Source organism: Oncorhynchus keta, chromosome 21 (genome assembly GCF_023373465.1).
Source record: "Oncorhynchus keta strain PuntledgeMale-10-30-2019 chromosome 21, Oket_V2, whole genome shotgun sequence".
Taxonomy (NCBI): domain Eukaryota; kingdom Metazoa; phylum Chordata; class Actinopteri; order Salmoniformes; family Salmonidae; genus Oncorhynchus; species Oncorhynchus keta.
The window spans coordinates 33,990,769-34,006,876 of record NC_068441.1 but is presented as its reverse complement, the minus strand read 5'-3'; the positions used below and the strand labels follow the sequence as shown (position 1 = coordinate 34,006,876).

The window sequence follows — 16,108 nt, the reverse complement described above, 5'->3', positions numbered from 1 at the left end:
GATATCAATCTATGAAGACTGTGTGATAAACGGAAAAAAATAGTGTCTTATAACTTAACGTCATTTTTTTTTATTAAAAAAGTTGACGATAAACTTTCACAAAACACTTCGAAATACTTTTGTAATGCAACTTTAGGTATTAGTACACGTTAATAAGCAATCAAATTGATCACGAGGCGATGTATATTCTTTAGCTGTCCGTCTGGAAATAATGTCCGGTTAAAATCTCAACCAAAATATCCGGTCGGAGACCTGAACAAATGGCTTGTCTCTTCTTCGTTTGACCAAGAAACAAAGCCTAGGCAAATGACAAGACTGTTGACATCGTGTGGAAGCTGTAGGTATTGCAAACTCAGCCCCATTTATTGTGGTTCACCTTTATCAATGGGTTGAAGTGGCGGATGGATATATATTTCCATTTTCAGTGATCAGATTTTCCTGCGCTTTTTCGATGAAACGCACGTTCTGTTATAGTCACAGCCGTGATTTAACCAGTTTTATAAACGTCTGAGTGTTTTCTATCCACACATACTAATCATATGCATATACTATATTCCTGGCATGAGCAGCAGGGCGCTGAAATGTTGCGCGATTTTTAACAGAATGTTCGAAAAAGTAGGGGGTAGGAGTAACAGGTTAACTCCACATTGTTGATGATATTACTAGTTTATCTAGCGTATCCTGTGTTGCATATAATCGATGCGGTGCGTATCGTTGCTCCAATGTGTACCTAACCATGAACATCAATGCCTTTCTTAAAATCAATACACAGATGTATATATTTTTAAACCTGCATATTTAGCTAAAAGAAATCCAGGATAGTAGGCAATATTAACCAGGTGAAATTGTGTCGCAGAGTCAGTGTATATGCAACAGTTTGGGCTGCTGTAACGGTAAATGAGTGATGAGGTGTGGAGTCAGGCGCAGAGAGCAAAAGATGTGGGAAAAAAACACGCTTTAATGTCCCGGAAACATAACATGAACAAAAGTGGAAACACAAATTAACAGAAATATAAACGGACAGTGTGAAACCCAAATGCAAACAAAATACACTCAACCAACAAAACAGACGAACAAGCCCGGGAGAGTGTGGTGCTCTGGGAGAGTGTGGTGCTTACTCACCTGGGGTGACCGATGAGTGTCCTGCCTGCCCTCTCGATTCCCAGATGAATTCCTCCAGCACCGACCAGATGTGTGCCCTCTCCGGCCACAACTGGTACAAGAGGAGCTTCCTCCTCCGACCTCCCTTGACGCGGTCCCTCCTAGCTCCATCGGGATAGGAGCAGGAGGGTCAGGAGGTAGAACTGACAGGACCCTTTCAGAACGTCCACGAGCAGCTAGCAGATGGTCCAACCGGATCGACAGGTCTATCAGTCCATCCAGGCTAAGTGTAGTATCCCGACAGGCCAGCTCCCTACGGACGTCCTCTCTCAGGCAACACCTGTAATGGTCTATCAGGGCCCTGTCGTTCCACCCTGCTCCCGCGGCCAAGGTCCGGAACTCCAGCGCGAAGTCCTGCGCGCTCCTCGTCCCCTGTCTAAGATGGAACAATCTCTCACCCGCCGCTCGACCTTCTGGAGGGTGATCGAGCACGGCCCTGAAACGGCGGGTGAACTCCGGGTAGTTGTCCCTCGCTGAGTCGGGCCCGTTCCAGACCGCATTAGCCCACTCCAGGGCTTTACCGGTAAGGCATGTGATGAGGACCCCTACTCTCTCCTCCGACGAGGGAGCCGGCCGAACGGTGGCCAGGTAGAGGTCTAATTGAAGCAGGAATCCCTGGCACCCCGTCGCTGCTCCATCTTCCTCGGAGGCGTCATGAGCAGAGCGCTGGAACCGGATCCAGATGGGGGAGATAGTAGAGTTGTTGGTGGGAGGGTCGGTGGGGTAGTAGGGAGACCATTCCTCTCCCAACGATCCATCCTCTCCATCATCTGATCCATCGCTGATCCTAGGCGGTGGAGGATGGACGTGTGATGATGGACTCTCTCCTCCATAGTGGGAAGAGGAGTGGTCGCTGCTCCTGCTGACTCCATATCGTGGTGCGGGCTTCTGTAACGGTAAATGAGTGATGAGGTGTGGAGTCAGGCGCAGAGAGCAAAAGGTATGGGAAAAAAACACGCTTTCATGTCCCGGAAACATAACATGAACAAAAGTGGAAACACAAATGAACAGAAATATAAACGGACAGCGTGAAACCCAAATGCAAACAAAATACACTCAACCAACAAAACAGACGAACAAGCCCGCACGAAACAGAAGCGGGCTGAACAGACTATATATAACCCTACCCTAACAACCAAACAAGAAACAGGTGCTACCAATTAGACAGAACTAAAGGAACACAGAACAACGGATCGGCGATAGCTAGTAGACCGGCGACGACGACCCCCGAGCGCCACCCGAACAAGAAGGGGAGTCACCTTCGGTAATATTCGTGACAGCTGCCTAATTTGCCAGATTTTGACGTAATTATTGACATAACATTGAAGGTTGTTCAATGTAACAGGAATATTTAGATTTATGGATGCCACCCGTTAGATAAAATACGGAACGGTTCCGTATTTCACTGAAAGAATAAACGTCTTGTTTTCGAGATTAGTTTCTGGATTCGACCATATTAATGACCTACGGCTCGTATTTCTGTGTGGTATCATGTTATAACTAAGTATGATTTGATAGAGCAGTCTGACTGAGCGATGGTAGGCACCAGCAGGCTCGTAAACATTCATTCAAACAGCACTTTCATGTGTTTGCCAGCAGCTGTTTATAACTTCAAGCCTATCAACTCCCGAGATTAGGCTGGTGTAACCGATGTGAAATGGCTAGCTAGTTAGCGGGGTGCACACTAATAGCGTTTCAAACGTCACTCCCTCTGAGACTTGGAGTGGTTGTTCCCCTTGCCCTGCATGGGTAACGCTGCTTCGAGCCCAGGTAGGAGCAAGGAGAGGGACGGACTGGCAATACTAAAGTGCATCCAATAGTCAAAGGTTAATGAAATACAAATGGTATAGAGAGAAATAGTCCTATAATTCCTATAATAATTACAACCTAAAACTTCTTACCTGGGAATATTGAAGGCTTTCATATGTTCTCATGTTCTGAGCAAGGAACTTAAACGTTTAGCTTTCTTACATGGCACATATTGCACTTTTACTTCTCCAAATTGAACATGTTTCATTATTTATTTGAGGCTAAATGTATTTTATTGATGTATTATATTAAGTTAAAATAAGTGTTCGTTCAGTATTGTTGTAATTGTCATTTATTACAAATACATTTTTAAAAATCGGCCGATTTAATCGGTAACTACCTTTTTTGGTCCTCCAATCAGTATCGGCGTTGAAAAATCATAATCGGTCGACCTCTCGTCAGGACTCTGTGCATGTCGGCTGGCAACCTTGCGAAGAGCGGAAAACTTAAGGAAACTTCGTAGGAAGAAGGTACACTCAAGAACACGGTTCTATAAAAAAACCCCTTTAAGTTTGTCAAAGATCTCTTCGCAAAGGAAAAGTGCGGAATCCTAAAAACTCCAAAGCCTGAACTGGAAGAACATCTGGAAAATGTCCACCAGGACATGAAAAGGCATGAGCAGATAGTCATCCCACATGACATCCCACCTATTCAACCAACAGAATTCAATCTGGACACTGACCCTCCAAAATGGAGGGAAGTAGAAAACGTTGTCCGAAGAGCAAGAGCGGCCTCTGCTCCTGGGCCTAATGGAGTACCATACAAGCTCTACAAGAACGCCCGGATGTTCTACGCTTTCTTTGGAGGCTCATGAGGATAGTGTGGCAGAAGGAAATAATACCAAAGGCATGGCGAAGGGCTGGTGGTGCGCTAATCCCGAAAAGAAGGATGCGACAGACATCAGTCAATTCCGACCAATCTCCCTTCTCAACGTCGAAGGGAAGATCTTTTCAGTATAATAGCACAGAGGCTGTCCACTTATCTGGAAAGGAACAAGTACATTGATACATCTGTACAGAAAGCAGGCATTCCTGGTTTCTCTGGTTGCCTGGAACATACTAGTATGATTTGGCACCAGATCCAAACAGCTAAGAAGGACAAGAGAGACCCTATGTCATCTTCCTCGACCTGGCCAATGCCTTTGGCTCAGTTCCCCATGAACTCCTCTGGGAATCCTTCAACATTTTCCACGTACCAGAACCCATCACTACACTGGTAAAGGCCTATTTCCAAGACCTGCAATTGTGTTTCACAACACCTGACTTCACAACAACATGGCAGCGCTTGGAAGTAGGCATAATGGCAGGCTGTACAATTTCTCCTCTGGCCTTCACTATGGCCATGGAAGTCATCATCAGGGCATCGAGATGGGTGGTCGGCGGTGAGAGAACTAAGGAAGGGCTCCGTCTCCCACCTATCCTAGCATACATGGATGACATGACTATACTGACCACCACTGCAGCATGCACCAGGCGGCTACTTGCAAAACTGCAGGATAACATCAAGTGGGCCCGGATGAAAATCAAGCCAAGCAAATCTCGAAGCATCTCCATAGTCAAGGGACAGCTTAAAGATGTGAGGTTCTGCATTGGAGATGACCCGATACCAACGGTATCTGAGCAACCCATCAAGAGCCTGGGTAGATGGTACAACGAAAGCCTCGGGGATAAAGATCAAGTGCAGCAAGTAAGACAGGACATCGCCGACGGTCTTGAGAACATCAACAAGACCCTACTGCCTGGGAGGCTCAAGCTTTGGTGCCTACAGTTTGGACTTCTCCCCGGGTAATGTGGCCACTCACCGTCTATGAGGTCCCATTAACAACAGTGGAGAAGATGGAGCGAACCATTACCTCATACGTGAAGAAATGGCTGGGTGTCCCACGATGCCTGAGTAACATCGGCCTCTATGGCAAAGGGGTCCTTGAACTACCTCTTACAAGTCTAACGGAGTACAAGTGCTCTAAAGTAAGACTTCAGATGACATTGAAGGACTCAAAGACCAGACCATTAGCAAGGCTGCACCTCTTCTACAAACTGGACGGAAATGGACATCATCCAAGGCTGTGCAGCAAGCAACATCAGCCCTGAGACACCAAGACATTGTGGGAATATCCAGCATGGAAGAGGAGGCTTTGGCCTGGCAGCAAGCAAACCAACGTTCCATAAGGCAACAACATCTGAACGCAGGAAGCTGGTGGTCGAGGAGGTGCGCAGACAGGAGGAGACTGCAAGAAGTGCAAAGGCTGTCTCTCTTGCTAAACAAGGGCAATGGACGCGGTGGGAAGGCCTGGAGAGGAGAAAGATCAACTGGAGTGAGCTTTGGCAAATGGAGGCAAGCAACATCAGCTTCATCATAAGAGCTGTTTATGATGTGCTTCCATCACCAAAAATCTACATCAATGGTATGGCGAGGACTCGACCTGCCCCTCTGCCCAGCTCCAGCGACTCTCAGGCATATAATGACAGGTTGCAAGACCAGCCTCTCACAAGGCCGCTACACCTGGAGGCACAATCAGGTCCTCAAGAGCCTGGCTGTAGCACTTGAGACCAAGAGGAGTGCAACCAATTCATTACCTCCAAAAACAAGCAATCCCGTCAAAACAACAACATTCATCCGGGAGGGACAGAAAAGGCCCAAGTATCCCCCTACAAAGCCAGAAACTGGACACCTAGCCATGGCCCGGGACTGGAAGATGCTTGTCGATATTGGCCAGCAACTCATTTTTCCACCTGAGATTGCTTCTACCAACCTTAGGCCAGACATGGTACTCTGGTCCCCTTCACGAAAGGCTGTGTACATCATAGAGCTCACAGTCCCATGGGAAAACTCTGTTGAAGAGGCCTACGAGCGTAAGAAACTGCGTTACACAGAGTTGGCAGCAGACGCAACTCAGCGTGGCTGGAATGCAAAGGTCTGGCCAGTTGAAGTGGGATGCAGAGGATTCGTGGCTTCTTCCATCATCAGGTTGCTGAAAGAACTTGGAATCCATGGACAGGCTCTGCGGCAGACCGTCAGAGCAGTTTCTCAAGCAGCTGAAAGAAGCAGCCAGTGGATCTGGATCAAACGGAAGGACCCTTGCTGGGCTATAACTTCATGACCCCCACCCCCACCTGAGAACCCAATTCAGATCCCTCCAACTTGAGGAGGGCATATGAGGTATGCGGTCAGCTGTATGGCTGGCTCAGGGAAGAGGACGCCCCTGCCTTGCATAGTCCCGTGGGACATCTTAATTGGGCATGGGACACAAGCTAAGGCTTGATTACCCTTTAGCTGGCCACCTTTGATGAGGGTGTTTAGTGATTAAAGGCCGAAACACCCACTGATTCGAAGGCACACTACTGAGGATGTGTCCCAAAATTGACATCTTACCCCAGTCTAAGAAATAAACCTCCCATGCCACTCTGTCAACATCACGGCAAATCTCATGTGAGTGCATTCCATCTATTGGCACAATGGACAGTTTTTAACATCTCGTCCCGTGTTTTATGATTCTGATCATCTGGACCAGTCCAGTGACTGCTGTGAAAGGACAGCTGACAACATAGGAAAGTCTGTGTGACAGCTTGGAGAGACAGCTGACCGGAGGAATAGACCCCACTGGGGCTGTCATGGGCTAGCTACCCATGTTGGCAGTCTCCGACGCTGTTTCAGTATGTTGGAGACACCCGCTAAGTGCTACTGAAAGTCAACAAAGGAACATACCCCTAGAGCCTGCGAGAGCTGGGGCGCAAGATGGCTCAACGACTGATCACATGGTTACGGACCCAGGAACGGAAACGACTACGAGTAGGAACACAGCACATGAGACAACCATAACAGCAGCAGGACACACACTTCAGGTGTGCAGCTGTGGTTGGGAGAGAGTAACATCGGCAAGGGGATTAAGGATCCATCAAGGGAGGAAAAGGTGCTTGGGAGAGCAGAGACAGGGACCTCGCATTGACCAGTACTTCTTACAAGCAGCCAGTCAAATCAGTCGAATGAAGCACAGCGACGGACGCAAACCAAAGTTCGCAGAGCATCAGCACCCCTGTAACTGAGGAGGATAACACAAGCACAGAAATGCCGGTGGATGAACTCACCCAACCACAGAGACCTCTAAAGAGGAAAAGATCAAAGGGCACAGACCGAGTGTGAAGTGGCCCAAAGCTGTTGAAAAGAGAGAGTGGGAAACAATCAACAACGACCTGACAAAAATCTTGGAACAACAGGTAGGAACAGCAGAGAAAAAGCTTGAAAGGATGGGAGACATTATCTACCACTACGGAGAAGAGCGCTTTGGAGTAAACGAAAGGAGAAGTGGCAAGACACCACCCCCGCCAGCCAAATCTAGGAGACAGCAGGAGATCGAGATACTTGTCAGAGAGAGAAGGCAGCTGAGGAAGCAGTGGAAGAAGGCCTCCGATGCAGAGAGAGAAGGTATCATGCTACTCAAAGCAGACATTAAATGTCGGCTGGCAACCTTGCGAAGAGCGGAAAACTTAAGGAAACTTCGTAGGAAGAAGGTACACTCAAGAACACGGTTCTATAAAAACCCCTTTAAGTTTGTCAAAGATCTCTTCGCAAAGGAAAAGTGCGGAATCCTAAAAACTCCAAAGCCTGAACTGGAAGAACATCTGGAAAATGTCCACCAGGACATGAAAAGGCATGAGCAGATAGTCATCCCACATGACATCCCACCTATTCAACCAACAGAATTCAATCTGGACACTGACCCTCCAAAATGGAGGGAAGTAGAGAACGTTGTCCGAAGAGCAAGAGCGGCCTCTGCTCCTGGGCCTAATGGAGTACCATACAAGCTCTACAAGAACGCCCCGGATGTTCTACGCTTTCTTTGGAGGCTCATGAGGATAGTGTGGCAGAAGGAAATAATACCAAAGGCATGGCGAAGGGCTGGTGGTGCGCTAATCCCGAAAGAGAAGGATGCGACAGACATCAGTCAATTCCGACCAATCTCCCTTCTCAACGTCGAAGGGAAGATCTTTTCAGTATAATAGCACAGAGGCTGTCCACTTATCTGGAAAGGAACAAGTACATTGATACATCTGTACAGAAAGCAGGCATTCCTGGTTTCTCTGGTTGCCTGGAACATACTAGTATGATTTGGCACCAGATCCAAACAGCTAAGAAGGACAAGAGAGACCCCTATGTCATCTTCCTCGACCTGGCCAATGCCTTTGGCTCAGTTCCCCATGAACTCCTCTGGGAATCCTTCAACATTTTCCACGTACCAGAACCCATCACTACACTGGTAAAGGCCTATTTCCAAGACCTGCAATTGTGTTTCACAACACCTGACTTCACAACAACATGGCAGCGCTTGGAAGTAGGCATAATGGCAGGCTGTACAATTTCTCCTCTGGCCTTCACTATGGCCATGGAAGTCATCATCAGGGCATCGAGATGGGTGGTCGGCGGTGAGAGAACTAAGGAAGGGCTCCGTCTCCCACCTATCTAGCATACATGGATGACATGACTATACTGACCACCACTGCAGCATGCACCAGGCGGCTACTTGCAAAACTGCAGGATAACATCAAGTGGGCCCGGATGAAAATCAAGCCAAGCAAATCTCGAAGCATCTCCATAGTCAAGGGACAGCTTAAAGATGTGAGGTTCTGCATTGGAGATGACCCGATACCAACGGTATCTGAGCAACCCATCAAGAGCCTGGGTAGATGGTACAACGAAAGCCTCGGGGATAAAGATCAAGTGCAGCAAGTAAGACAGGACATCGCCGACGGTCTTGAGAACATCAACAAGACCCTACTGCCTGGGAGGCTCAAGCTTTGGTGCCTACAGTTTGGACTTCTCCCCGGGTAATGTGGCCACTCACCGTCTATGAGGTCCCATTAACAACAGTGGAGAAGATGGAGCGAACCATTACCTCATACGTGAAGAAATGGCTGGGTGTCCCCACGATGCCTGAGTAACATCGGCCTCTATGGCAAAGGGTCCTTGAACTACCTCTTACAAGTCTAACGGAGGAGTACAAGTGCTCTAAAGTAAGACTTCAGATGACATTGAAGGACTCCAAAGACCAGACCATTAGCAAGGCTGCACCTCTTCTACAAACTGGACGGAAATGGACATCATCCAAGGCTGTGCAGCAAGCAACATCAGCCCTGAGACACCAAGACATTGTGGGAATATCCAGCATGGAAGAGGAGGCTTTGGCCTGGCAGCAAGCAAACCAACGTTCCATAAGGCAACAACATCTGAACGCAGGAAGCTGGTGGTCGAGGAGGTGCGCAGACAGGAGGAGACTGCAAGAAGTGCAAAGGCTGTCTCTCTTGCTAAACAAGGGCAATGGACGCGGTGGGAAGGCCTGGAGAGGAGAAAGATCAACTGGAGTGAGCTTTGGCAAATGGAGGCAAGCAACATCAGCTTCATCATAAGAGCTGTTTATGATGTGCTTCCATCACCAAAAAATCTACATCAATGGTATGGCGAGGACTCGACCTGCCCCCTCTGCCCAGCTCCAGCGACTCTCAGGCATATAATGACAGGTTGCAAGACCAGCCTCTCACAAGGCCGCTACACCTGGAGGCACAATCAGGTCCTCAAGAGCCTGGCTGTAGCACTTGAGACCAAGAGGAGTGCAACCAATTCATTACCTCCAAAAACAAGCAATCCCGTCAAAACAACAACATTCATCCGGGAGGGACAGAAAGGCCCAAGTATCCCCCAAAAGCCAGAAACTGGACACCTAGCCATGGCCCGGGACTGGAAGATGCTTGTCGATATTGGCCAGCAACTCATTTTTCCACCTGAGATTGCTTCTACCAACCTTAGGCCAGACATGGTACTCTGGTCCCCTTCACGAAAGGCTGTGTACATCATAGAGCTCACAGTCCCATGGGAAAACTCTGTTGAAGAGGCCTACGAGCGTAAGAAACTGCGTTACACAGAGTTGGCAGCAGACGCAACTCAGCGTGGCTGGAATGCAAAGGTCTGGCCAGTTGAAGTGGGATGCAGAGGATTCGTGGCTTCTTCCATCATCAGGTTGCTGAAAGAACTTGGAATCCATGGACAGGCTCTGCGGCAGACCGTCAGAGCAGTTTCTCAAGCAGCTGAAAGAAGCAGCCAGTGGATCTGGATCAAACGGAAGGACCCTTGCTGGGCTATAACTTCATGACCCCCCACCCCCACCTGAGAACCCAATTCAGATCCCTCCAACTTGAGGAGGGCATATGAGGTATGCGGTCAGCTGTATGGCTGGCTCAGGAAGAGGACGCCCCTGCCTTGCATAGTCCCGTGGGACATCTTAATTGGGCATGGGACACAAGCTAAGGCTTGATTACCCTTTAGCTGGCCACCTTTGATGAGGGTGTTTAGTGATTAAAGGCCGAAACACCCACTGATTCGAAGGCACACTACTGAGGATGTGTCCCAAAATTGACATCTTACCCCAGTCTAAGAAATAAACCTCCCATGCCACTCTGTCAACATCACGGCAAATCTCATGTGAGTGCATTCCATCTATTGGCACAATGGACAGTTTTAACATCTCGTCCCGTGTTTTATGATTCTGATCATCTGGACCAGTCCAGTGACTGCTGTGAAAGGACAGCTGACAACATAGGAAAGTCTGTGTGACAGCTTGGAGAGACAGCTGACCGGAGGAATAGACCCCACTGGGGCTGTCATGGGCTAGCTACCCATGTTGGCAGTCTCCGACGCTGTTTCAGTATGTTGGAGACACCCGCTAAGTGCTACTGAAAGTCAACAAAGGAACATACCCCTAGAGCCTGCGAGAGCTGGGGCGCAAGATGGCTCAACGACTGATCACATGGTTACGGACCCAGGAACGGAAACTACTACGAGTAGGAACACAGCACATGAGACAACCATAACAGCAGCAGGACACACACTTCAGGTGTGCAGCTGTGGTTGGGAGAGAGTAACATCGGCAAGGGGATTAAGGATCCATCAAGGGAGGAAAAGGTGCTTGGGAGAGCAGAGACAGGGACCTCGCATTGACCAGTACTTCTTACGAAGCAGCCAGTCAAATCAGTCGAATGAAGCACAGCGACGGGACGCAAACCAAAGTTCGCAGAGCATCAGCACCCCTGTAACTGAGGAGGATAACACAAGCACAGAAATGCCGGTGGATGAACTCACCCAACCACAGAGACCTCTAAAAGAGGAAAAGATCAAAGGGCACAGACCGAGTGTGAAGTGGCCCAAAGCTGTTGAAAAGAGAGAGTGGGAAACAATCAACAACGACCTGACAAAAATCTTGGAACAACAGGTAGGAACAGCAGAGAAAAAGCTTGAAAGGATGGGAGACATTATCTACCACTACGGAGAAGAGCGCTTTGGAGTAAACGAAAGGAGAAGTGGCAAGACACCACCCCCGCCAGCCAAATCTAGGAGACAGCAGGAGATCGAGATACTTGTCAGAGAGAGAAGGCAGCTGAGGAAGCAGTGGAAGAAGGCCTCCGATGCAGAGAGAGAAGGTCTCATGCTACTCAAAGCAGACATTAAATGTCGGCTGGCAACCTTGCGAAGAGCGGAAAACTTAAGGAAACTTCGTAGGAAGAAGGTACACTCAAGAACACGGTTCTATAAAAACCCCTTTAAGTTTGTCAAAGATCTCTTCGCAAAGGAAAAGTGCGGAATCCTAAAAACTCCAAAGCCTGAACTGGAAGAACATCTGGAAAATGTCCACCAGGACATGAAAAGGCATGAGCAGATAGTCATCCCACATGACATCCCACCTATTCAACCACCAGAATTCAATCTGGACACTGACCCTCAAAATGGAGGGAAGTAGAGAACGTTGTCCGAAGAGCAAGAGCGGCCTCTGCTCCTGGGCCTAATGGAGTACCATACAAGCTCTACAAGAACGCCCCGGATGTTCTACGCTTTCTTTGGAGGCTCATGAGGATAGTGTGGCAGAAGGAAATAATACCAAAGGCATGGCGAAGGGCTGGTGGTGTGCTAATCCCGAAAGAGAAGGATGCGACAGAAATCAGTCAATTCCGACCAATCTCCCTTCTCAACGTCGAAGGGAAGATCTTTTCAGTATAATAGCACAGAGGCTGTCCACTTATCTGGAAAGGAACAAGTACATTGATACATCTGTACAGAAAGCAGGCATTCCTGGTTTCTCTGGTTGCCTGGAACATACTAGTATGATTTGGCACCAGATCCAAACAGCTAAGAAGGACAAGAGAGACCCCTATGTCATCTTCCTCGACCTGGCCAATGCCTTTGGCTCAGTTCCCCATGAACTCCTCTGGGAATCCTTCAACATTTTCCACGTACCAGAACCCATCACTACACTGGTAAAGGCCTATTTCCAAGACCTGCAATTGTGTTTCACAACACCTGACTTCACAACAACATGGCAGCGCTTGGAAGTAGGCATAATGGCAGGCTGTACAATTTCTCCTCTGGCCTTCACTATGGCCATGGAAGTCATCATCAGGGCATCGAGATGGGTGGTCGGCGGTGAGAGAACTAAGGAAGGGCTCCGTCTCCCACCTATCCGAGCATACATGGATGACATGACTATACTGACCACCACTGCAGCATGCACCAGGCGGCTACTTGCAAAACTGCAGGATAACATCAAGTGGGCCCGGATGAAAATCAAGCCAAGCAAATCTCGAAGCATCTCCATAGTCAAGGGACAGCTTAAAGATGTGAGGTTCTGCATTGGAGATGACCCGATACCAACGGTATCTGAGCAACCCATCAAGAGCCTGGGTAGATGGTACAACGAAAGCCTCCGGGATAAAGATCAAGTGCAGCAAGTAAGACAGGACATCGCCGACGGTCTTGAGAACATCAACAAGACCCTACTGCCTGGGAGGCTCAAGCTTTGGTGCCTACAGTTTGGACTTCTCCCCCGGGTAATGTGGCCACTCACCGTCTATGAGGTCCCATTAACAACAGTGGAGAAGATGGAGCGAACCATTACCTCATACGTGAAGAAATGGCTGGGTGTCCCACGATGCCTGAGTAACATCGGCCTCTATGGCAAAGGGGTCCTTGAACTACCTCTTACAAGTCTAACGGAGGAGTACAAGTGCTCTAAAGTAAGACTTCAGATGACATTGAAGGACTCCAAAGACCAGACCATTAGCAAGGCTGCACCTCTTCTACAAACTGGACGGAAATGGACATCATCCAAGGCTGTGCAGCAAGCAACATCAGCCCTGAGACACCAAGACATTGTGGGAATATCCAGCATGGAAGAGGAGGCTTTGGCCTGGCAGCAAGCAAACCAACGTTCCATAAGGCAACAACATCTGAACGCAGGAAGCTGGTGGTCGAGGAGGTGCGCAGACAGGAGGAGACTGCAAGAAGTGCAAAGGCTGTCTCTCTTGCTAAACAAGGGCAATGGACGCGTGGGAAGGCCTGGAGAGGAGAAAGATCAACTGGAGTGAGCTTTGGCAAATGGAGGCAAGCAACATCAGCTTCATCATAAGAGCTGTTTATGATGTGCTTCCATCACCAAAAAATCTACATCAATGGTATGGCGAGGACTCGACCTGCCCCCTCTGCCCAGCTCCAGCGACTCTCAGGCATATAATGACAGGTTGCAAGACCAGCCTCTCACAAGGCCGCTACACCTGGAGGCACAATCAGGTCCTCAAGAGCCTGGCTGTAGCACTTGAGACCAAGAGGAGTGCAACCAATTCATTACCTCCAAAAACAAGCAATCCCGTCAAAACAACAACATTCATCCGGGAGGGACAGAAAAGGCCCAAGTATCCCCCTACAAAGCCAGAAACTGGACACCTAGCCATGGCCCGGGACTGGAAGATGCTTGTCGATATTGGCCAGCAACTCATTTTTCCACCTGAGATTGCTTCTACCAACCTTAGGCCAGACATGGTACTCTGGTCCCCTTCACGAAAGGCTGTGTACATCATAGAGCTCACAGTCCCATGGGAAAACTCTGTTGAAGAGGCCTACGAGCGTAAGAAACTGCGTTACACAGAGTTGGCAGCAGACGCAACTCAGCGTGGCTGGAATGCAAAGGTCTGGCCAGTTGAAGTGGGATGCAGAGGATTTGTGGCTTCTTCCATCATCAGGTTGCTGAAAGAACTTGGAATCCATGGACAGGCTCTGCGGCAGACCGTCAGAGCAGTTTCTCAAGCAGCTGAAAGAAGCAGCCAGTGGATCTGGATCAAACGGAAGGACCCTTGCTGGGCTATAACTTCATGACCCCCCACCCCCACCTGAGAACCCAATTCAGATCCCTCCAACTTGAGGAGGGCATATGAGGTATGCGGTCAGCTGTATGGCTGGCTCAGGGAAGAGGACGCCCCTGCCTTGCATAGTCCCGTGGGACATCTTAATTGGGCATGGGACACAAGCTAAGGCTTGATTACCCTTTAGCTGGCCACCTTTGATGAGGGTGTTTAGTGATTAAAGGCCGAAACACCCACTGATTCGAAGGCACACTACTGAGGATGTGTCCCAAAATTGACATCTTACCCCAGTCTAAGAAATAAACCTCCCATGCCACTCTGTCAACATCCGCGGCAAATCTCATGTGAGTGCATTCCATCTATTGGCACAATGGACAGTTTTTAACATCTCGTCCCGTGTTTTATGATTCTGATCATCTGGACCAGTCCAGTGACTGCTGTGAAAGGACAGCTGACAACATAGGAAAGTCTGTGTGACAGCTTGGAGAGACAGCTGACCGGAGGAATAGACCCCACTGGGGCTGTCATGGGCTAGCTACCCATGTTGGCAGTCTCCGACGCTGTTTCAGTATGTTGGAGACACCCGCTAAGTGCTACTGAAAGTCAACAAAGGAACATACCCCTAGAGCCTGCGAGAGCTGGGGCGCAAGATGGCTCAACGACTGATCACATGGTTACGGACCCAGGAACGGAAACGACTACAGTAGGAACACAGCACATGAGACAACCATAACAGCAGCAGGACACACACTTCAGGTGTGCAGCTGTGGTTGGGAGAGAGTAACATCGGCAAGGGGATTAAGGATCCATCAAGGGAGGAAAAGGTGCTTGGGAGAGCAGAGACAGGGACCTCGCATTGACCAGTACTTCTTACGAAGCAGCCAGTCAAATCAGTCGAATGAAGCACAGCGACGGGACGCAAACCAAAGTTCGCAGAGCATCAGCACCCCTGTAACTGAGGAGGATAACACAAGCACAGAAATGCCGGTGGATGAACTCACCCAACCACAGAGACCTCTAAAAGAGGAAAAGATCAAAGGGCACAGACCGAGTGTGAAGTGGCCCAAAGCTGTTGAAAAGAGAGAGTGGGAAACAATCAACAACGACCTGACAAAAATCTTGGAACAACAGGTAGGAACAGCAGAGAAAAAGCTTGAAAGGATGGGAGACATTATCTACCACTACGGAGAAGAGCGCTTTGGAGTAAACGAAAGGAGAAGTGGCAAGACACCACCCCCGCCAGCCAAATCTAGGAGACAGCAGGAGATCGAGATACTTGTCAGAGAGAGAAGGCAGCTGAGGAAGCAGTGGAAGAAGGCCTCCGATGCAGAGAGAGAAGGTCTCATGCTACTCAAAGCAGACATTAAATGTCGGCTGGCAACCTTGCGAAGAGCGGAAAACTTAAGGAAACTTCGTAGGAAGAAGGTACACTCAAGAACACGGTTCTATAAAAACCCCTTTAAGTTTGTCAAAGATCTCTTCGCAAAGGAAAAGTGCGGAATCCTAAAAACTCCAAAGCCTGAACTGGAAGAACATCTGGAAAATGTCCACCAGGACATGAAAAGGCATGAGCAGATAGTCATCACATGACATCCCACCTATTCAACCAACAGAATTCAATCTGGACACTGACCCTCCAAAATGGAGGAAGTAGAGAACGTTGTCCGAAGAGCAAGAGCGGCCTCTGCTCCTGGGCCTAATGGAGTACCATACAAGCTCTACAAGAACGCCCCGGATGTTCTACGCTTTCTTTGGAGGCTCATGAGGATAGTGTGGCAGAAGGAAATAATACCAAAGGCATGGCGAAGGGCTGGTGGTGTGCTAATCCCGAAAGAGAAGGATGCGACAGAAATCAGTCAATTCCGACCAATCTCCCTTCTCAACGTCGAAGGGAAGATCTTTTCAGTATAATAGCACAGAGGCTGTCCACTTATCTGGAAAGGAACAAGTACATTGATACATCT

General features: G+C 48.7%; 2 protein-coding genes across 2 annotated transcripts in view; both read left to right on the top strand.

Annotated features, from left to right (window-relative positions):
* The window catches only part of LOC118373800 (testis-expressed protein 264 homolog), a 125,857-nt gene that overhangs the window by 49,283 nt on the left and 60,466 nt on the right, over positions 1–16,108 (top strand). The gene's annotated exons all lie outside the window — the stretch shown is intronic.
* Positions 5,403–14,465, top strand: LOC127910342 (uncharacterized). Its single transcript, XM_052473743.1, has 2 exons — positions 5,403–5,937; positions 14,025–14,465. The coding sequence occupies exons 1-2, from the start codon at positions 5,432–5,434 to the stop codon at positions 14,155–14,157; spliced, it is 639 nt and encodes a 212-aa protein (XP_052329703.1). The 5' UTR covers positions 5,403–5,431; the 3' UTR covers positions 14,158–14,465.

Coding starts and splice junctions, on each gene's coding strand:
- LOC127910342 (XM_052473743.1), top strand. CDS start 5,432: ATGACAGGTTGCAAGACCAGCCTCTCACAAGGCCGCTACACCTGGAGG. Junction 5,938..14,024: donor GTGGCTTCTTCCATCATCAG/GTTGCTGAAAGA, acceptor TTCCATCATCAG/GTTGCTGAAAGAACTTGGAA.